The following is a 22,625-nucleotide window of genomic DNA, read 5'->3' as shown; positions in this document are numbered from 1 at the left end:
ACTGGTCAACAACAAACAGCAAGTTATACATCTTCGAACATGATGACATGCAAACAGATATGAAATATTTAACAACCGATAGCCTTAGATGACGGCTAACAAGGAATTGCACAACAGGCCTATTAACCGGTGTTACGGTGTATATATTCCTCCGTACTAATTTGGTTTTCCATCCAATTATGAATCTAGACTCACATAATGGCGCTAATCTGACTTTTCAAAGCACATTCTCTATGAGTCTATCCACAATGTACGTTGCTACAATACCGCAGATTTAACAACAAGTATTGCGCATTAATGTAAATATTACAGGATGCTGTATAGGTTAACCCGATGCGTTCAATTTACTGGCAGTAAAACAGAAAATCACATAAGAAAACATTCCGTAATATAAAAGTTGCTTTCACCATGATCCTTCCCAGCAACTAGTTACAGCCACAACATTATTGTGTAATTCAGAGGTTTTGAAACAAAACTTAGTTAATAACGTTTGAAAGTGAAGATGTGTGGCATTTGGTCACCACTTATCCCATATTTACAATAATACACTAGAAAATCTTTACAATAGTAGACTAAAGTTTTAAACCACAATCCATAAATTAGAGATAACACCCTTTTATCATATTCTTCATTCTGCGCAGGCTAATTGCAAGAAACACAAACACTTGGGTGCTTTAAGTTAACACGTAGACTAGTAGACTAAAGTTTTAAACCACAATCCATAAATTAGAGATAACACCCTTTTATCATATTCTTCATTCTGCGCAGGCTAATTGCAAGAAACACAAACACTTGGGTGCTTTAAGTTAACACGTAGACTACTAGCAGGCAATACAATAGTGCGCAATGAACTATGAGTCGCAACACAACGTAAGTAATATTATTGAACAAGCAATCAATCGAATTCTTATTCACAACAGTCATTGCTGCAAGACAGCACAGGTAATGAAAGGTTAACTGCACAATGGTGATTGTATGATTGCTTGTGTACAATGTGTAGTTCCCGACCATTCTTGATAAACTTCATGTCAGACTTGTTGAACCACGTCTACAAAGAGCATGGAAGAATTTTTTAACAACTTCTTTTTTCCGACTGACAGCTATGGAAGCTATAAAACCCGTTATAAAAATGCCACAGTCTTTGCATTTATAACTTACATACACACTGCTTAATGGCAATGGTCAGAAATATAGACCTATAAAACTTGATAACTTTTAAATCATTTATTACTGGTCGGCCATGGATATTCAATATCTTTTCACGCAGCCGTGCATGTTACGGAAGCGCGGCTTATGCTAACGTTGCTCCAAGCAACGTGACAATATTAACAGGTTAAAACTGGATTCTATCAAGAGCATAGCAGCTTACGTAGTCACCTAACTACGTTGTTATTCCTTCAGGAAAAATTATTCTTAAAAGGCAAACAAGAACAATCCTACCTTGACCTGGTCCTTGGTCGGCAGGGGTGGGTTGTGTATTCGTAAGCGAGGGGGTAGGAACGTCCTGGTATCGTTGCCCCATCATTTGATATTGATGGGGGGGTTGGGAGTTTGCGGGTATCATAATCATGGGTTGCATTGCACCCTGGGCACCACTCCCATATCCTTGGGGTACGTAGTACATCTGCCCACCTGAACAATGCAATTGTTTTAAATGTAAAGAGCAACCTGAAAACTTAAGATACATCTGCAAACGTTAAATCAACGTAAAAAGAACTGGTCTACAGGCTGAGATGATTCATCCTCATATTTTAACGATTTTGCATCTCAAAGTGTTCAACTTGTCCAATGACGACCTCACCTGGCATCGCATAAGGTTGGGGAGCAACTTGCAGCGGTTGAGAGTACATGCGATCAGATGATGACACAGCCTCGAAAAGGTTGATGCGAAGATACTGAGAGGAAACGCCTGTTAAGTTACGCGATCACTGCCTGTTACAAGTGATACAAGAATGATTAGGAGTAAATAACACGAGTAAATAACGCATAAAATTCTTGCATCACTTGTTTGAGTTTGTGCTTATCAGTTAGGAGTGTCGGTACAGTTATAGTGCATAGTCAAATTTATCTTATAATATTCTCATTTTATGTACATTGCAGAATGCAGATTTAAAGTAATTCTTGATGAGGACATAAGTACGTGTCGAAAAAATTTGAGTCTCTTTGTGTAATTAAATATGTTAAACCCGTTGAAGTTGCTTTGTTTTGTCTGTCTATGCCTCTAAAGCAGTGGTTCCCAACCTGGGGTTCGCGGACCCCTTGGGGGTCCGTGAGAAAGCATGTGGGGGTCCGTGATTACTTTAATGAATTTTGAAAAAAAAAACTTTGTTCTATATGCACTGATGGAGCACCAGCTATGCTCGGGAACAAATCCGGATTTGCTGCTTTAGTAAAAAACGAAGCTCCTCGTGTGGTTGTTACCCATTGCTTCTTGCACAGGTATGCCTTAGCAGCAAAACTTTACTAGCAAGTCTCAAAGAAATTCTGACGAATTGCGTGAAAGTGGTTAATTTCATCAAAAGCAGAGCTGTAAATCACCGTACTTTTAAAGCGCTCAGTCAAGAAGTAGGGTCAGATTACGGAGTACTTTGTATCATTCTGAGATACGTTGGTTATCTAGAGAAGGTTTAAAACGACTGCAGCAGCTGAAAAATGAGGTGTCAACTCTTTTGAAAGCAAAAGGAAGTCCCCTCTCAAAATTGTTTGAGAGTAAAAGTTTTCTATACGGCATGGCCTACTTAGCCGATATTTTCGGTCATATTAACAATGTTAATCGTGGTATTCAAGGACCAGGTGTGACAATAATTGATGCAGCTGAAAAACTGAAAGCGTTTTTAGCCAAGTTGCCGGTTTGGAAACGCAGATTGGAAGCAGGTAATTACGCTAACTTTCCAATGTTAGAAGATCTTATCTTGATGGATGAAACTCAAAGAGAATGTACTCTTTTGATCTCTATGAGAGAAAAATTTTGCGCACACTTGAAACCCTGCAAATCTCATTTCAACGTTATTTTAATTTAGAACACCTGCCGAACGAAGTTGAAACATGGATTCGAAATCCTTTTCTTTTTGACTTGAACAACATTATAGCGATGACGATCTCAGTGAAGATGACCTAATTGATTTGAGATCAAAAGAGTTATCACGCATTGAGTTTCATTCAAGAACTGTGGAAGAATTTTGGTGCTCACAATTGCAAACCTACTTATTCTTGGCAAAGCAAGCGATTATTGTTTTGTTACTATTCATAACCACTTAACCTTTGCGAGGCACGATTCTCAGCTCTTTTTACAATAAAAACAACATCGAAATCGCCTGGACAGTGGACGTTGAAGATGACATGCGTGTTGCATTGTCAAAAACTCAACCGCAGTTCAGTCGTTTATTTCAGGAAAGGCAACAACAACCATCTCATTAAATTTGCTTAGGCCTACGTTGAAAAAGTTTCGGCATGGCACTTTGGGTCACCTTAATATTCAAATACTGCTGACCGCAAGAGTCACAGCGGCAATCTGCAATAAGACACCGTACAGTAGTTGAGTAGCATAATTATTACAATAGTCAATAGTACTGTGATTGAACTGACTGGTGTGAAAATAAATTTCTTTGCAATAGTCAATAGTATGTTAATTGAGTTTCAGGCAAAATTTAAGTAGGGGTCCGCAGAATTAATGATTTTTCTAAAGGGGTCCGTGACAACAAAAAGGTTGGGAACCACTGCTCTAAAGCATTTATCAAATTTGCAACGGCTTTAAAATTTCAATCTCAAAAGGCAACAAGACGTTATTGCACTCATCATTATCGAGTTTTGTTTTTTAACGTGCAGGTTTTGCGAGGCATTCCTATACTCGTAGGCCCCACTCCAGACGACTGGCTAGCTGCACGCATGGCAGATTGCACAGCAAGGACATATCGATGTACTAAAAGTTGAACGTTGCTGTGTTCAAGAAAACACGCTCATTGGCAGACAACATTTCTGCTTGTGTTTTGAAAGTCCTATTCATTCCTAAATTAGTCCATAAGTTGCAACAAGGAACGTACGTTTGGCTTGGAAAGACAGCAGGTGGCAACACTGCAGACCACGGAGGAAGTGATGTGAAGGACAAATGCGACCAATCCCAAAACGGCTTGAATGAGATTAAGACCAAAGACAGTAACTGGAATTGTTTTAACCTGAAGAAACATTTAAATTAGTTTAAAAAAAAACTTTTTATTGAATGAGACAAGTACAACTTTGTCAGAAAATAGAAGTGTTTGATCTTGTCAGGTTTTGTGAAAGTCGCCACCTCACATTCGATCATAAATTAAGTGAAATTAAATTTTAAAGGATAAAAGTTTAAAAAATCTGGCAACACTAAAGCCGGAGCCGTACATTTTTCGCCCGACATCTCAGCCCTGGTGAGAGCACATACAAAAATGATGTCGTATATATATATCATATATATACAAGAAGGACAAAGTGTTTGGGGCACAACTACACTTGTGCCCTTCAATTAAAGAGTTATAAAAACAATAATAATTTAAGATACTGCTTACTGGGTACTCCCTGCGATGAACTTCACCCCTCTCCGTTACATTATAGTAGGCTTTGAATTTATTCCTATCCGCTGCCAAAGCCGCCACACTAAGTCCGATCTGGGCCGCTGCAAAGACAGAGGCGGATACCCCAATGGCCATGATGGCGACTATCTACATAAGTTTATAAACGTCATAATGGTCATAGGAATTAAAATAATTGGGGAACTGAATTAAGTGGGGAACAAACCGACGATGGATTATGATGATGATGATGATTGAATTAAATCGTTGTTGACGTCACAACTGCGTTCTTTTGCAAATATCATTTTAAGAGCTGTTTCATGCCAGCATCTTTCCAACACCTTTGAGCTTCATGGAGCCAAGACAGGCGGCAAAATCTCTGATTGTTTTGAACTTTTAAACTGATGAAAAAATCATTTCAATCTGACTTTCCGGATGGGGATACTTGCTTTGAAACAAACGTTATAGTACCACGGTCAAACAGCACAATACTTTGAATACAAGGTTTTATTTACACTCAATGCAAAATAGGCACCAAAGACAAGATTTACTGAGGAAATCTTAATTTGTTGATTCTTGACGTTAACAACAATGTCACTTTTTTGTCAGTAATCAAATACATTAGTGGCTGAGCTCATACCACATGTTGCAGAAACATCAGACATTCAAACTTTAAAACTATTTTCTCTCAACCATAAAGACAAACATCATCTTACCCAGCAAGTTGACTTTTTCTTTGCAGCATAACAACCAAAGGTACCAACACCGATGAACTGAAATGTAAAATCTCAAAAAATAATATGAAACTTCAAACTACTCTGCTGCAGATAGTTCAAAGAAGCTACAGGTACAAACACAATATTTAGATTCAAAATATCATAGCTGGAATATTACACAGCTGTGGGGAAATGAGTGTCTTCGTGTAAAGTAAAAAAAATAAATTTGCCTACAGTTGTTCTTATTAAACCAGGCCTCGAAATTCACGGTGGACACCGAGGACATGTCTGCCGTCACAGCAAGTGATGTCCGCGCGAAGTACCATCTAGATCGGTCATATTTGTCCGCCGAAAAATAATACAGGAGCGATACAAATCGTCATTGCATAGCACGAACGCTAAAACTAGTGTGTCCGCTGTGAGAGTTAATTTGTCCGCCGAGATAACTGCTCAGACCGGACACGTTTGTCCGCCGTCAGCAAAAACGAATTTCGAGGCTGTTAAACCCTTGTTGATGCTTGTGAAGATAAATGGATACATGCCAAAATAAATATCCAAAAATTAATTCTGCCACAAGTTTAATTTTTTGACGCTCCACTACATTTTTGGTATTTTTTCAATATTTTACTGCCTTATTATTCACTGCCGTCTTTGCCTACTCTTTTTTCCACAACGCTACATTTTGTGTTTTCCAAGACGCTCCATTTAATTATGTATCGCTGTACTTAGTTTGTTTATCACTGCCTTTGACTGCCGTGTTCCGCATATACTTTATTTTCTTTGCCGTAATTTGTCACAACGCTACATTTGCAGGCTTTGCTCATCGCTCTTTCATCAATTCTAGTTTATATTTTATATTTGATACGTAATTTACTTTACTGCCGGCTTGGTTTAGTTTTCATTCAGCATTTTTTCAATATTTACGCTTATGCTTTTTCAATTTTTTACGCTCATGTTTTGACATTATTGCGTCACTGTAATGTTGTTTAAAACATTACTTGTAGGTTTTAACTGCCCTTTATCAGAACTGACGATGCACTGAATAAGTGCGAAATATATTTTCTGTAACATCTACTGACAACTGATCCCTGTTACCTTAGCAATTGAGGTTTTAGCTTTCTAGATATGGAACAGGGATCGTTTCAGAATAAGACTAGGTCAGAAAGCGAGGCAGACTCCGACGCAGCTCAGCATCAGCCAAGAGCAGTTAGCTACAGCTGTTAAACCCTTTCTATTATTGTCTGAAAATCACACTCTTTCCACAAAATGAAGTCAAAAACATGAACAAACATGAAAAGAATTTGTTTTGTGTCACAATCTTTGATCATATAAAATTTCGCCTTAAAGTTATGTATTTGTTTAAAACATTCATGGCAGCTTTCAAAGAATGCAGTTACATTGAACTGATTAACAGTGGTGAGTTATAGTGCTTAATAAAAGGTTATTTATACCAACCATTGTACCACACCAAATACCAGCTCCAATCGAAGAGAAGTGAACTCCATAACAATAAATCTCGCAAGTTATTAATGCTGCAAAAATCTCAATGAAAATGCCAAGAACAATAGATAGGATGCCTACAACAGTCAGTGCTCGCTGAAAAACAAAAAAACACCGGTTGTTGAAGACAAGGTTTAAACAAGTGATTCGTCAAACGCAGATAACTTATATAACTTACATATGAAATCATAAAAAATAAAAAACTATTTCTGCTACTTTCCAAAACTTAGAAATATTTCCAGAGCTCTGTATTTTTGTACAAACTATAAGACAAGTCGAAAGTTGATTTTCTACAACTGTTTTACATACAAAAGAAATGATGAAATGTTTCTTACTCTGACCAATAAAAAAACAATAATCTGGCCATAAAGGTAAAAATTAGGGATGTGTCAATTACAAAATTTTTGCCGATGCCGATTCCGATTCTTTGGTTAAATGATTAAAGCTGCTTTTAGTTGGCGCTCTACAAGTGGTTGCGATTTTGTTACAAGTTGCTGCCTTTGAAATGTCTAAAAGCGTTCACTTCGTCGCCTGCTCTAGACAGCGTGTTCTGCGGTTACCCCGAGTAATGAAAAGAACACTAATTCAAAAGCGTTTTGAATCTTTCAGATAGTTGCTCACATTTTCTTTGCAGTTTTTCCTCGCTTTTCTCTTCTTGCTTTTAGAGCCTCGCATACTGCAAGCGGCACTAAAATAATAACTATTACGTAATAATCCATTTCTCCTTTAACTTCTAACCGTTGTGTAATCATTCAACTTTTATATTTTATCTGGTCTGATTTTCTCCACGTTTTTTGTCATTTCAAAGAAAGAAAGTATTTTGATGTGGTGCCTACTAAACAAGAGTTCACAAAATGGCGAACAATCGTCATAATTTAGACTACCGCTCTCCGAATGCTCGTTGACGCTGATGCGGTTGTTCAAAGAAGCCGTTCTTTAATCGATATTTCCACGCGCTTGTGCTACTTTTAATTAGGAAACTTGGATAAAGAATCAGAAATTTTTTCAATGCCAACTCTCCAATAATTGCCGATTCCGATTAATCGGCACATCCTTAGTACAAATACTTTATAATAGGACATGGCCATATCTACGGCGCTGTACATATAGCCATTTCATGCGTTTCTTTTTTATATTTACAGCACTTTTGTTGTGCATGGTCACAATGTCAATCATGACTTACTTAGAAGTTTAGACGAAAAAAAATGTTTGTTTTTTAGAACGTTTGTGTGGATGTCATGCAACATCTTTGCTTGTTTTAGTATAACTAGAACAGTGCAGTACATGTTTTGGTGAAGTTTAAAATTGAGTAGTTGCTGCAAAATAATCTTTCAGCATTTTAACATCAGGAGTTGAAGTCCGTGCTAAAACTGTGTAAACCCAGTGTACTGCATTCATGTTTTGGATAATCAGTAAAAATTTCCTTCCTGGAAAATATGAATACATAACTTAATGCTGCAGTCTGAACAATGCGGGGAGACCTGAAGGCTACAAGACTTAAAAAATTGAGATATTTTGACAGACAACGTGATAAGAGAATGTGATATAACAAGTGAAGTTGTTTTTAAAATGAAAAAATATCTCTCCAAAATTATCCTTTGAAAAGTATCCACCCAAAAAATAGCTTTCCGGATGATGATAGTCTAAAACTTCGAATGAAAATCAAATGTTCAAATCAAAATATAGGCCAACTACCAGGATGTGAATTTCCGAATGGATTTGTGTGTCTTTTATTTAGGTCATTATATGATGCGTCTTTTGCCTCGCGGAATTAACGTTCGTAGTTTATGTTCTGTTTAATGCATGATGTTAAATGCCGTGTGGTTGCTTGGTTTTATCTGTCTATGGTTGAAGAAAGTCACCTCTTTACTAAAATTGTTTTATTTATGTGTCAGAATAATTGGACAAACTAGGGTTGCAAAATTTCTGGGAATTTTCATAGCCGAAACTTTCCATGGAAATTTTGGAAATTAACGGGAATTTTGGGAAATTTTCAGGAATTTTCAGAAACTTTCAAAACTATCTTAATTTGATGTTGAAACAGGAAAATGACCTTATACTGTTTAGAATAAAAGTACTATGTATAACTAAAATACTTAAGAACATACCGGTACATACACATGGTTTAGTTCAGTGCTTCCCAACCGGTGGGTCGCGACCCATTGTTGGGTCGCGAAGCTATTTCAGGTGGGTCACGAAGCATTTCTAAATGTTACTGAATGTTAAATTTTTCTAAAAAATATCGACATTACTATGGATCTCACAAGTCGCAGTTTGGTCGAACAGTACTGCACCTTCGCCATCGCTACTCTTATCTTCACTTCATTTGTTAACTTTCCATTTTCATGAATTGCGCACCCTGTTTTCTATTAGATCGGAAAATTATTGCATCATCATCACCATTAAGCCAGTAGTAAAGATGCCATAATGTCATATCTCATTGTGGGTCGCACAATAAAACTTGCATTAAAAGTGGATCGCGAACTGAAAAAGGTTGGGAAGCACGGGTTTAGTTTACTAACTCCCAGGGCTGCGATTTTTGCCTTTTTCGGTGACGAGGTCACTCGACACGCGCCATCACTATTCGACAAACGCCGTGCCTTACGGAAAAAAAAAAAAAAAAACGAAAAAAAAAAAAAAGGGAAATAAAAAGGAAAAAAAAACTGAGAGAGGACTAAACGTCGTCAGGTCGAGGAACAATCGGGGGGGGGGGGGGCATCACGTGATGCAATCATAAAAGTGCTGTCTTACGTAAACTTTCTTGCGCCAGGTAGCCTACTTCAAAGCAAGGTCTAAAAAGCGACGCTTCACACGAGAAACTCCCAAGGCTTCAGCGTCGCCATTTTGAACACTGCGGGAGAATGCTTTGATCGGAGTTCTAACGCCTGGCATCAAACATTTCGCCACACACGTTTCGTGCTATTCGACACAACGGGTTTCTTTTATAGATGAAATAACCTAGGCTACGTTGAGTTGTCAACGTCTATGCCAGTTTGTATTTCGCCGTTTGAGCCAAATAACAATATTGCTCTGGTAAAATGACTGTTGGATACTTGCTATGAAAGTTTTTCACATTGTAGAAAACAGCCTAGTTTCCGACCAGATGTTCAGAAATACAGATGAAAAAAGCCGCTATTTTTATGGAAAGGAGTTCGCTTCCAGAACATTTTGAACACAGCGGAAAAATGCTTTGATCGAAGTTCTAACGCCTGCCATCAAACATTTCGCCACACACGTTTCGTGCTATTCGACACAACGGGTTTCTTTTATAGATAAAATAACCGAAGTAGGCTACTTTTAGTTGTCAACGTGTTTGCAAGTTTGTATTTATGTCTGACTTATGCACTTGTTGTTCCAAGATTGCAGAAATGTTTTGCAATATGAATAAAGAATAGTAGACAGATAAACACGGTTGCAACTCGACTTCCTTCCACTAAAAGAGTTTCTGTGATTACGTAATGGGCGATTTTGCACATTCACAAAAGCAAACAACCCAGCTAGCAAAACCGTCGTTATTACATTGACGTTGAATCACAATGCATGACATGTATAAACAAGTTTGCTGGCTGGAAAGTCTGGACATCTGCAGGAAATTTGTCTCGCACCAGGCGAGATGCCATCCTTTGAAAGATTTAACAATGATGGATTTATGTAGCCAGTGCATGATGACGAAAACAAATGTAAGATTTCCTTTCCGTTACATAACTTAAAGCAGGTGATTGATACAGGAGAAAATAATCGCAGAAGCACACAATAAAAGAACACAATAAAGCCTACTTATTACGCAAGTTTTTTACATCAAGAAAATAGCCTAGTTTCCGACCAGATGTTCAGAATCAGAAACACAGATCGGCTGCATAGCCGAGTGGTGAGAACACTGGAACGGCAATCGAAAGGGCGCCGGTTCGACACCACTCAAGAGCATGCGGCTGTGTCTGTGGCAGGACACTTGAAGGCATGCCTGAAGGTGGACACGAAGATTGGCTTCCTTGCCTTCCCGTCCACTTAATCTAAATCTTCAACCACCGGGTGTAAGCCTGGATACGACAAACAAAAACAAAAGAAACACAGATAAGAAAGGTCGCTATATATAAGAGTTCGCTTCTAGAAGAATAGTAAGTAGTCACTGGGAGTGGACAAGGCAAGGTAATAGGCAAGTCGTAAGAACAGCATAGCTTTGCCCAACTACAGATAGGATGGTCTTCAGTTAGTCAGTATCCTATAATGACTAAAAAACGAAAGAATCCTCCGACAACACGGATGGCAAAAGCTTCGGTCGGTCTTACCGAGAAGCGGTTAAGGTTCAACAAACAGCGAGTGAAGTGCGGGATCTGTTCGAAGGAGCTATCGAGAGAAGCATTGCCACGTTACTTTGGAACTTATCATTCAGGTAAACTTCCAGCTAATAGCGTTTAGTAGCCTAACGTCGCAAAGCATTTGAAATCTCCTGTCTAAAGTCATACAGAGGCAGCAAAATCAAGATCTAGCAGCAAGCATGCCCTGGCATTAATGTTTGTGTTGTTACTAATATTCTTTCCTTTTCACTGTTATTAATTAATTCGTTCTTGTGTTACTTTACGTGATTGTATGTAGTTTGTTGCAATGTTGTGCGAAGAGGCTTGTTTGCCATCTCGGCACACCTTAAACGCTGTAGGCCTGTAGCATTACGCCGTTGTTGTATTATCGTGGTATTGTTCCGTTTTCTTTTATCTGCAGTTCATTTTTTGCTTCTTCGCTGTGTTTCTTGGTAACTTGCATGTTTCGCTCCTAACTGTGTTTGCATGCGGGTACGTGCATAACCATTAACGTACTAAGCGAGACTAAAGAGATGCCAAAGGAAAAATTCTCTATCACGCAGTAATTCGCGGCCAAACGCTTATAATCCGACTCTTGTGACGTCATACCACTATTCGACAAACAAACGCAGAATTTTTGGTCGTTCGACAAGAAAGAAAAAATCGCAGCCCTGCTAACTCCAAAAATGAATCATTACCAATCTGTTTTTTTTACAAAGAAAAACAATACTGAGTTAGTTACAAAGTCATTGTTCTAGTTGCTGCCAGTTAGCATCTCCTCCTGCTCTGCTTCTTCAGATGATGTACTAATGAGTGACTGTGCTGGCAGCGTCATCGACTTCAGAGTCAACTTCAATTTGAGTTGGCTTGTCTTCACAGGGCTCAAACAATGCCAAGTTTGACCTGACTGATACCAGTTTTTCACCCTTTTACTTGCGAACCTACTGTGGACCTTGGTGTGAGTGTTCCCAAATATGATCAATATTTTTTAAATATTGAAAAAGTATGCATAATTAATGATTATTATTAATAATTATGCATAAGCCTCATTCTTAATCAACACCAAATTAGTGTTTATAACAATTAAAGAAAACAAGAAATGCTTAAGATAGATTTTTGATATTTTTTTCTAATTGATGAAATTTTTAACAAATGTTTTAAACATAATAAACGCCAAATGAAAATTCCCAATATTCCGGGGTCCTTCAAAATTCTCGGAAAGTTTCCAAAATTCCCGGAAACTTTCCACCCCTTTACAACCCTAGGACGAACAATGACTTTGTTAATTAAATTACCTTTTACTTACACAATCTATTGCAATGTACCGTAACTTATATCAAACTACTTACTGACAGCTTTCTGACAAGATCATCATGAAATCCATTTCTTTTTTTCTCAATGATTTTAGAACTTTTATCAATATTCATTCGATAGCCATCCATGTCGTCTACAATCGGTTCCTTATCCAAAGCCATAATTGTTTGTTGCTGTGCTGAAGACTGAAGCCCAACGCAGTATTCTTAGGAACTAGTTTTGACTCAAATATTTTGACTCAAAGCCTTTGAGTTTGAGCTTGCCAAATGCCATTATCAGTGTTGTCAGGTTATGCTACAAAAACAAGCAAAAAAATTTGAAAAACAAGCCCAAAACAAGCAAATTAACACAAAAACAAGCCCAAAAACAAGCAACAAAAAACAGTCAAAATAGCAGTTAAAAAGTTGCAATATGGCAAATTTTTATAATACAAAACATTCTATAGAGAAATAAAACATACCTAGTAACTTTAGCGGGTATAGCATACTTTATTTCAGGCAAAATATAACATACGGTAATTAAAATGAAATAAACTCAAACGTTTTTGACACGTACGTGTGTCCTCATCAGGAATTAAATCTGAAATACGGTACATAAAATGAAAAATCGTAAGATAAATTTCACTTTGCACTGTAACTAAAATGTGATAAGGAGTAAATAAGAATTTACTAGGCTATAGTGACACTACCAGGCAGAAGCACACACTAGTTACCCCTGTTGACTACCTGGCTATGGCTACTGACTTGTGACATTGTGAACTTGAACTACTGACTTATGACTAAACTTGTGACGTGAGTTGTTGACTGGTCACTGTTGTGTGTGGTGTGTGCTGGAGCCTGGCTGGAATTCTTGGAAAGTGTCTGGTGGAAAAAGAAACCGCTGCCCAGTGTTGCCAGATACAAAATCCGTTTAAACAGAAAATTAAAACAGCAAAAGTTCCGTAATATTTAAAAATGTTATAATAATTTAAAATATGTCATAATAATTTGTCATAATAAATGTCATAATAATTTCTAACAATTATACCAATAAAATGAAATATTTCAATAACAATAAAACAACAAGCACAAAAAAAGCAACCCACAAGTCTTAAAAAAAAACCGCAAACCCAGAAAAAAACAAACCCAAAAACAAGCAACCCGCAAGTCTTAAAAAAAAGCCGCAAACCCAGAAAAAAACAAGCCCAAATTTGCGGGAAAACCGCAAGGTTGGCAACACTGGCCATTATGCCAACAACAACAAAATGTACTGTAGCCCAGTGTTGCCAGCCTGCCATGCAAAAAAATAATTGCTAAATCCTTACATGTGTCATTCAAAAATCCCTACATGTTCCAACGTAAACTTTGGCTCTGATTAGTCAATGTCAACATGGCAGAACGCCCTCTTTAATCGGTCACGTTAAATTGGACCACCAACTTAAATTACAGAAAAAAACAATATTTACGACATAATTAATAGGCTACAACAGAGTTCAGTAGATTACAATTAACTGAGTGCAAATCAGTGTAGGCCTATTGGTCATGCCCATTCAAGGACGTATTGATTGATTGATTGAATCGAAAAATAAAATGATTGATTGATTGATTATCCTCGGACTGGGAAAGCTTCTTGTAGAGCTTAATCCTGGCAGTTTCGCATACTTGTAGAGGCTTCGAATCACTGACGCAGGCCCGGTCGCAAAATTTTTTTCCCACGAGATTTCTGTCTCATTTACATTTGGTAAAAGTTTGTATTAACCCTTTGAGGACCGCTGGGACATATGTGTCCCATAAAATTAGGCCGATTACCCCCCAGTTAACTATAAAAATTTGCCATTGCTGCTACCCTAACGTAGCATTGGATATATATGCTTAATTTTAGGATAGGTATCCTTTTTTAATTTTTTTTTGCGTAGGTGTTGTTTATATGACATTTGAAGAGTAAACAAGCAAATTCTACATAAATATTTTTTTGGGGAAAATTAATGGTCCTCAAAGGGTTAAAACCGTGTGAATGCAACATTTTCTCGTTGGCACGGTTGGTTCAGTGGTTTCACCCTCTGCCTAGTGATCGTGAGAACAAAGATTCGACGCCCGTCGAAGTGAAAAATTTTCTTTTCTTTAAATTAATTTTTGCGGTGCACAAGAGCTTTTCAAAAAAAGTAGGGTTAGGGAAAGCTTATATTTTATTATCATTGCAGAATTTCATTGGCAAATAGTTATTTCGCAATCTGAATCAACCAATCTCTCAAAACACTTTCGGAAAATCTTACTTTTAGAGTGACTAGAATCAATGAGACAGAAATCTCGTGGGAAAAAAATTTTTGCGGCCCCAGTCACCGAGATTGACAGAGTGAAGTTTCCGATTGTTGAAGTTTTGTTGCCGGGATACTATTCCATCCATTAGATGCCGCTGAATGGAGAGCAGTCCTTAACGTGCGTTGCTCAAGCGCACACCCCGAGAGGCCAACCAGCGCCGCTTGATCTTGAAGCTTCTTCGTTCCAGAAGTGACGCGCTAACCAATTGAGCTATCGGGGCAGACAAGCCAGCAAAAAAATTTGAGGGGAGTGATATGATTATTTTTGCACATGTCAGGTCCTCCACCAGAATTTAAAAAAAAATACCCTAAAGTTCCGCCTTCTAATAAGAGTATTTTCCGCCTAAATCAATAATATAGCTTTGTTAAATGATGCTGTAACAGAGTGTGAAATTCTGAACCAAAACATTTTAGGTGGAAGGGGGCAATTCAGGGAGGAGTTTTACTGATGGGGGGCCCAGGGAACTTTTAGATCGGGGCGCTCCGTGAAAAAAATTTTCGCGCCCAGTGCGCAAAAAAACTTTGCAAGGTAACTTGAAAGTCACCCACACCCCCAAGTAGCAAAGATTGGCGTCTAGCCAGCTCCACGCTCGCGAAGTTATTGGCGACGCGCTAGCGATAATCGCCAGCCAGCCGCCACCGATCTGCTCATCGCATAACCGGCGTAACGCTGGCGAAAGTCGCTCAAGTTAGATAACGGCGCGCTGTCTGTACGCCTACGAATTTCGCTAAACTTACTGGCACGTTTTTCCGGCTGCGCGCACTGTCGCTGGACTGACGAATGTCGCCCTGCTGAAGCCCCTTTTTTTCGGCCACCAGCAGCAGCTGTTGTTTTGTGAAATTATCAAAACAAAACACTAAAACTTTTTGAAGCATTTTGTGTATTAATTGTCTTTTTGTGGTTAAAGCGAGACGCAATTCAAAAATGTAAAACAACGAAAGCAATGAAGATTTTTAATACACTGACTTACCACAGCTCCATTTTCGTAACACAATGCTAAAAAATGTTTCAGTAATTAATGAATGGCGGTTTTTCTGGTCATTTGTAATACAAATAACAAAACAATTTACAAGTCCAAGCCATGGGAGAGCAAAGCTAAAGACTATAAACATGAGATTATTTGTAAAAGCCCAGCAGCTGTTAAGTGAATTTTGACAGTTTTCGCGAAACAATAATTTTTAAGCAGAAAATTCTATTAAAAAAAACTTTCTTGGTTTTCGAAACTATAATGAGTTTGATTAAAATGTTTGCTTGCAAGATTTACCCTAGGCCTAGGGTAGGGGTAAGTAAAATTTACTCCCGGTTAGAAACCAATTGTGTACTACGTACTACAGTATCATAACTATAAGCATATATTGTAGGTATTGCAATACGTCAAAATCACAGCCTTGGAAGAAAATACACAGCAACATCAAGAACACTACCATTGTTTCCACTGTACTCTCTGATGTAATAAAGATTAATACGAAGCTAGCAGAGAAATTCAGATTAATGAGTTTTTTGTGCTATCTGCCACCAGCCGCCTTCAAATACCGCTTCACTGCAGATTCGATATCTTTGTCTGTCGCCTTGGCTTGCCTTCGAATCACATCTGTAATAATACAAAATGAGCTCTATTGTGAAAACAATTTCGCTCACAACAACAACTTAATTACACTACTAACTCATTATTAGATAGCACGTCTTATGATCGTGGATTAAATGTCGAAAATATGTAGTAAGAGTGACGCAACATTAGGTCAGCGCGTCATAATCACCACTGTTGTATTGAGCGGGAACATTTGCTGTTGTATGGAATATATCCAGCTGCGATTACCAGCGCTGTAGATCTTGTTTGCAAAGTGTTAATCCGAAGTGCTAATTTACATTGGCTGGCAATATTGTCGTTTTTATATCGATTCAATGTTGTCGGACATTGAATCGTTGTTAAAAAGGAAAACTAGGTTAGTTGACATCCGAGGGGAAAACACGTGTCTTCATAGTTCAGAAATGTTCCCGCTGTGGGTTAGTGACTTCAAACCCTCAATGGTGACATCATAACGGAATAAATGGTCAGATTTTATGAAAGGCGGTATGCAGTTGAAACAATTTACTGAGCTGCGAGCAGTTGAAACAATTTAGTGTCGTTAGATGGTCCCGCAATGACGGAATACAATCCCGATAAAGCAGTTATTGCGTGGTACAACGATTCTATTGCAGGACGTCGCCCAGACTTCAACAACGCTAAGTTATCATTTTAACATTGTTGCAAGTTTAATTTTATTTGCTTGTGCTATCGTTAGTTTGGCCTCCAAGCACGCAGATTTGGCCGCCGAGAAGGAGCTTTCGGTAGGCCACGATGGCTGCCGGAAAAAAAACACGAGTTTTAAGGCCTGCCCTAGTCAACAATTTGGGTCGATCCTTTCCTGAAAAGCATAGGCTAACAATATATACTGCATCATGTTAGCATCAAAAAAGGTTTTGCCATTTTTTGCATCATAATAATAAACCAGTAGAGTAGTAGACTACTAGGGGAGAACCTCCATCAATGGGACAAATTTTGCGTTTTGCTAATTTTTTTTAATTTTGTAACGAAATGCAGTGCTTTTTTTTACAGCACTAATGCCAATGCATTTTTTTTTTCAAATAACACTTGGTTTGATTTCATTATCTCCAGTGGTTTAGAAATAACGCGCAGTTTTTTAAGGTTACTCAAAACGTCCCATTGTTGAATCTGGCTCCACCATTGGGACAGGCAATTTCTAACAATGGGACACAATTTATTATCTGTGTAAATGCATATTATAAACTTGATATTCACTTTGTTATAGATTATATTTACTGTAGTGCATTATTAAAGTTTTCTAAATTTTTCTCAACTTCATCATTAAAAATCTTTTTGACACCATGATGAGGTTGAAAACTTAGATTGTCTTTAAGATCATTATTTGCTTGGGCTCTTTTGTATGTGTCAACCCAGTTTTTCAATGTTTGGCTTGGTATGTCAAATTCTCTTGCTACAGGTCTATTTTTTCCGGTTTGTATTGCTTTTTCAACAGCAGTTTTCATAGTTAAAGGATCTGTGTTTCCCTTTTTACGAATAAGTCGAATTGATTTACAGTGTCCCATTGATGGGCAAGACCTGCTGTCCCATTGTAAGATGCCATCCGCAAATGCAAAAAAAATTAGCTAATTTCTTAAAGACTACTTCACCGACAACAACGTTTTGTCCTAAGAACTGCCAGACATATAGACTATGCTACCATGCTTTTTCAACCTGCTTCGCCAAGTATGTACAAAAATATCTTCAAGACAAGTGACCTATTTTTTTTTACTTTGGGTATCAAAAAACACACTTTCTTTAACAAACCAGCCATGCATGCAAATTGAAGGATCCCATTGTTGGTACAAGCGAAAGACTACATGGCGAATTGAAATTCGTCATATACGTTGTGCTCGCTTGATCAACCAAGCGTGGGAGACCAAGTGTCCCATTGTAGAATCGTCCCAATGATGGACGTTCTCCCCTATTTCTGGTGCTTTCGTGTGTATCTCTAGTTTTAGAAGCACTGTGAACACAAATCAACACAACACTTCAAAACTAACCGCAGTCCGCAGCTATATCTTCTTAGAAACATCGTCCATTTTCCAGGAATAGGTTGAATGCCATTCTTTGCTGCGTTTGTCTGGTTGAATAGCGGTCACCAGGTTTCAGATCCAACTATTATGGATAATTGCTATAGCGCCATTCTCTCCATCAAACTCTATTTTAGGCTATGATATTGTTCCATTTCTGTATCTCTCGTCCAAGAAAACCTTGTATCAATAATAGGCTATGAACAAAACTACAGTTAGTTAAGAATAAACCTGTGAACAAAACACATGTAAAACAAATAATTCGTCATATGGTTTGTTCCGATCTTAATTTTGTAATATAATATATACAAAAATTAAATTAATAATACACAATCTATACAGCAACCAGTATATACCTGTACCACAGACTAACTTCAGACTTAGGTTTTTATTGCATTGTAGCACTAAAGTAATTGAGTTACCGAAATCTCTATCAATAATGTGCCTAAAAACCTGCTGAAAAAACACGATAGCCTAATTTGTTTTGTAGCTATTTCCTTATCTACTTTTGCCTTAAGTTCATTGGTAGTTCCATCTTAAATGCAATAAAACATGTTCACATAAATTACGTGTAACATTATTTAGTGGTTTACCGCAAGTGACTAGAATACTGAATACCAGACACCATCAAATCAACCACTTAGTGAATTTGTTAGCAACACAATTGCATATCGCAGTAACCTAACGACTAACGAGGTCCCTAACCCTAAGCTTTATTACACAGTAGTCTACCCAATAACTGAGCAAACAGGCTTCAACTCAATCAAATCAATCGCGTGTTTGAAATGGCACGTGACTTCAATCAAGCGCAACTAAAACGGAATGAAGCGCGGCCTTTCGTAAGAAACTCGACAGCGCGTTGTCAGCGGAAAACGAGCAAAAATCGAAAGCGCGTCTCTCGCGCGAAAGTCGACCGCGCGAAGCCAGCAGAAAACGATGAACTTTGAAGAAAAAAAGTCATGGCGATATTCGCCATCCAGGCGCTGGCCTACTGCTAACGATTTTCGATGTCGCCAATGTGAGCGCTCGCCGCCCTGATGACGCCAGCTGCACGCCTACCGAAAGCTCCTTCTCGGCGGCCAAATCTGCGTGCTTGGAGGCCAAACTAACGATAGCACAAGCAAATAAAATTAAACTTGCAACAATGTTAAAATGATAACTTAGCGTTGTTGAAGTCTGGGCGACGTCCTGCAATAGAATCGTTGTACCACGCAATAACTGCTTTATCGGGATTGTAATCCGTCATTGCGGGACCATCTAACGACACTAAATTGTTTCAACTGCTCGCAGCTCAGTAAATTGTTTCAACTGCATACCGCCTTTCATAAAATCTGACCATTTATTCCGTTATGATGTCACCATTGAGGGTTTGAAGTCACTAACCCACAGCGGGAACATTTCTGAACTATGAAGACACGTGTTTTCCCCTCGGATGTCAACTAACCTAGTTTTCCTTTTTAACAACGATTCAATGTCCGACAACATTGAATCGATATAAAAACGACAATATTGCCAGCCAATGTAAATTAGCACTTCGGATTAACACTTTGCAAACAAGATCTACAGCGCTGGTAATCGCAGCTGGATATATTCCATACAACAGCAAATGTTCCCGCTCAATACAACAGTGGTGATTATGACGCGCTGACCTAATGTTGCGTCACTCTTACTACATATTTTCGACATTTAATCCACGATCATAAGACGTGCTATCTAATAATGAGTTAGTAGTGTAATTAAGTTGTTGTTGTGAGCGAAATTGTTTTCACAATAGAGCTCATTTTGTATTATTACAGATGTGATTCGAAGGCAAGCCAAGGCGACGGACAAAGATATCGAATCTGCAGTGAAGCGGTATTTGAAGGCGGCTGGTGGCAGATAGCACAAAAAACTCATTAATCTGAATTTCTCTGCTAGCTTCGTATTAATCTTTATTACATCAGAGAGTACAGTGGAAACAATGGTAGTGTTCTTGATGTTGCTGTGTATTTTCTTCCAAGGCTGTGATTTTGACGTATTGCAATACCTACAATATATGCTTATAGTTATGATACTGTAGTACGTAGTACACAATTGGTTTCTAACCGGGAGTAAATTTTACTTACCCCTACCCTAGGCCTAGGGTAAATCTTGCAAGCAAACATTTTAATCAAACTCATTATAGTTTCGAAAACCAAGAAAGTTTTTTTTAATAGAATTTTCTGCTTAAAAATTATTGTTTCGCGAAAACTGTCAAAATTCACTTAACAGCTGCTGGGCTTTTACAAATAATCTCATGTTTATAGTCTTTAGCTTTGCTCTCCCATGGCTTGGACTTGTAAATTGTTTTGTTATTTGTATTACAAATGATCAGAAAAACCGCCATTCATTAATTACTGAAACATTTTTTAGCATTGTGTTACGAAAATGGAGCTGTGGTAAGTCAGTGTATTAAAAATCTTCATTGCTTTCGTTGTTTTACATTTTTGAATTGCGTCTCGCTTTAACCACAAAAAGACAATTAATACACAAAATGCTTCAAAAAGTTTTAGTGTTTTGTTTTGATAATTTCACAAAACAACAGCTGCTGCTGGTGGCCGAAAAAAAGGGGCTTCAGCAGGGCGACATTCGTCAGTCCAGCGACAGTGCGCGCAGCCGGAAAAACGTGCCAGTAAGTTTAGCGAAATTCGTAGGCGTACAGACAGCGCGCCGTTATCTAACTTGAGCGACTTTCGCCAGCGTTACGCCGGTTATGCGATGAGCAGATCGGTGGCGGCTGGCTGGCGATTATCGCTAGCGCGTCGCCAATAACTTCGCGAGCGTGGAGCTGGCTAGACGCCAATCTTTGCTACTTGGGAAAGTCCAATGTTTCATTTATTTTCATTTTTTTCAAAATAACCAAAAAGTGCAAACACAGCTCGAGAATACGTCATAAAAGACAGCAATAACAAAAGCCACGTTGCAACATGTGATGTTTTAACATCAGATCTGAGGTTTTGAGCAAACTGTCTGATGTTTTGACGTTGAAATCTGATGTTTTGATGTACATACATACATAGCCTACAGTTAAATCGCCGGCAGTAACAACTGTTACGTGATCAGCTGCTTGCTCGTCTTTTGTTGCGTAGACTGTACAGTCGCACGCTTCGCTGCTCAGGCCCATTCTGGTTTTGAAAGCTCTGACAAAAGTACGCGCGGAATGCTGATCAGACCGCAATGGGGCAAAATTTTATTGAAAATCGTTTTATGGCACAAAGAACGTGGAAAATCGCCAAGTCAGGTTGTTCCTTTAGTATCCCTTTAATAACTTATTTCGGACACAAGCATATATTGTAGTAATCCAATATCATGCCAAACACATTTTCCTTCCTAATTAACAAATGAACCATCTTAACCAATGCGTAATTTCCTAAAGATTTTGTATTTTTCCATCTTATCTGTGTCTGTTCCAACTAGAAAAAGGTACCAGAAAATAAAACTGTCCACACTCGCCTTTGAAGAGAGAGACGTGGAGAAACGAACAGTGATACGAGAGAAATTAGATATGGAGTGATATGCAATTTGGATGATTGCTAAAATGTGATAATTCGTAATAACCTCTTATTATTGCTTCGTTATTCTGTAATGTTTAAATTCATTTTTGTTATAAACCTACAATATTATACGAACACCTTCTGATAACTAAAAATTATAATTCGAATAACAATTGTGTGGAAATAGTTTAGCCTAATGGAGTCAGATAAATTAGATAGATAGAATTTTTATCAGGTAGTCAGAGAGTCTTAATATTAGTAATTAGTATAAACATATAGTAATCTTTAATATGTTAAACTTGATAACGTTGCTCGGCTTAGTATGCCTATGGTTCAACAGGACAAACTCTCTACCAAAGCTGTATAATTAAAATAAGCTTACAAACAATCCATGATTACATTCAGGGGCGCCGGGACGATTTTTGACTGGGGGGGCAAGATTACGAAAAAAGGGCACTTTTGTTTACTAAAAGGCCAATTTTTTTTCAAGTTTTAAGATAAGACATAGCAATAATGCTAATCTATCAGCTCACTATGTATCGAGTAATGATAGCCTACAAGTGTCCGGTATACAAAGAAGGGCATCATGCTATTTTATAATGATGTAACCTACTGTCAAGCCTTAAAGCAGCCTGCGGCCATGGCCGCTAAGTAGTGCTTGAATGAACCGCCGGTGCTACCTCCTCAATCGGCCAAGTTTGGCCGCCGGTCTCTCCTAGCCAATTATTTAATTTCGCAATACAATGATCGTGGATTAACTGTCGAAAACATGCAGTATCAAAGAGTGACGCAAAGTTAGATCAGCGCGTCATAATCGCCACTGTTGCATTGTGTGGGG

At 38.1% G+C, this 22,625-nt stretch overlaps 1 protein-coding gene across 1 annotated transcript; it reads right to left on the bottom strand.

Annotated features, from left to right (window-relative positions):
• Window position 1: 1 nt before the first annotated feature.
• On the bottom strand, window positions 2-13,077 carry LOC145784893 (uncharacterized). The gene is made up of 9 exons (XM_082596731.1): window positions 12,824-13,077; window positions 12,399-12,657; window positions 6,710-6,850; window positions 5,255-5,311; window positions 4,536-4,688; window positions 4,041-4,172; window positions 1,802-1,895; window positions 1,441-1,632; window positions 2-1,048 (listed from the first exon to the last, which is right to left on the bottom strand). Exons 2-9 carry the CDS (start codon window positions 12,522-12,524, stop codon window positions 1,029-1,031), a joined length of 915 nt encoding a protein of 304 aa, XP_082452857.1. The 5' UTR covers window positions 12,525-12,657; window positions 12,824-13,077; the 3' UTR covers window positions 2-1,028.
• Between the last annotated feature and the right edge of the window lie 9,548 nt (window positions 13,078-22,625).

The sequence above is a fragment of the Aplidium turbinatum genome, chromosome 15, assembly GCF_918807975.1.
Source record: "Aplidium turbinatum chromosome 15, kaAplTurb1.1, whole genome shotgun sequence".
In the NCBI taxonomy this organism is placed as follows: domain Eukaryota; kingdom Metazoa; phylum Chordata; class Ascidiacea; order Aplousobranchia; family Polyclinidae; genus Aplidium; species Aplidium turbinatum.
The sequence above is the reverse complement of the archived record's forward strand: the minus strand, read 5'-3'. Positions and strand labels throughout refer to the sequence as shown.

Excerpts from the sequence above, each read along its gene's own strand:
- LOC145784893 (XM_082596731.1), bottom strand. The coding sequence starts at position 12,524 with ATGGCTTTGGATAAGGAACCGATTGTAGACGACATGGATGGCTATCGA. Across the intron at positions 5,312-6,709 it reads GTATTTGGTGTGGTACAATG|TTCATCGGTGTTGGTACCTT; the intron begins GTTGGTATAAAT and ends TTTACATTTCAG. Across the intron at positions 4,689-5,254 it reads AGAAAAAGTCAACTTGCTGG|ATAGTCGCCATCATGGCCAT; the intron begins GTAAGATGATGT and ends AAACTTATGTAG.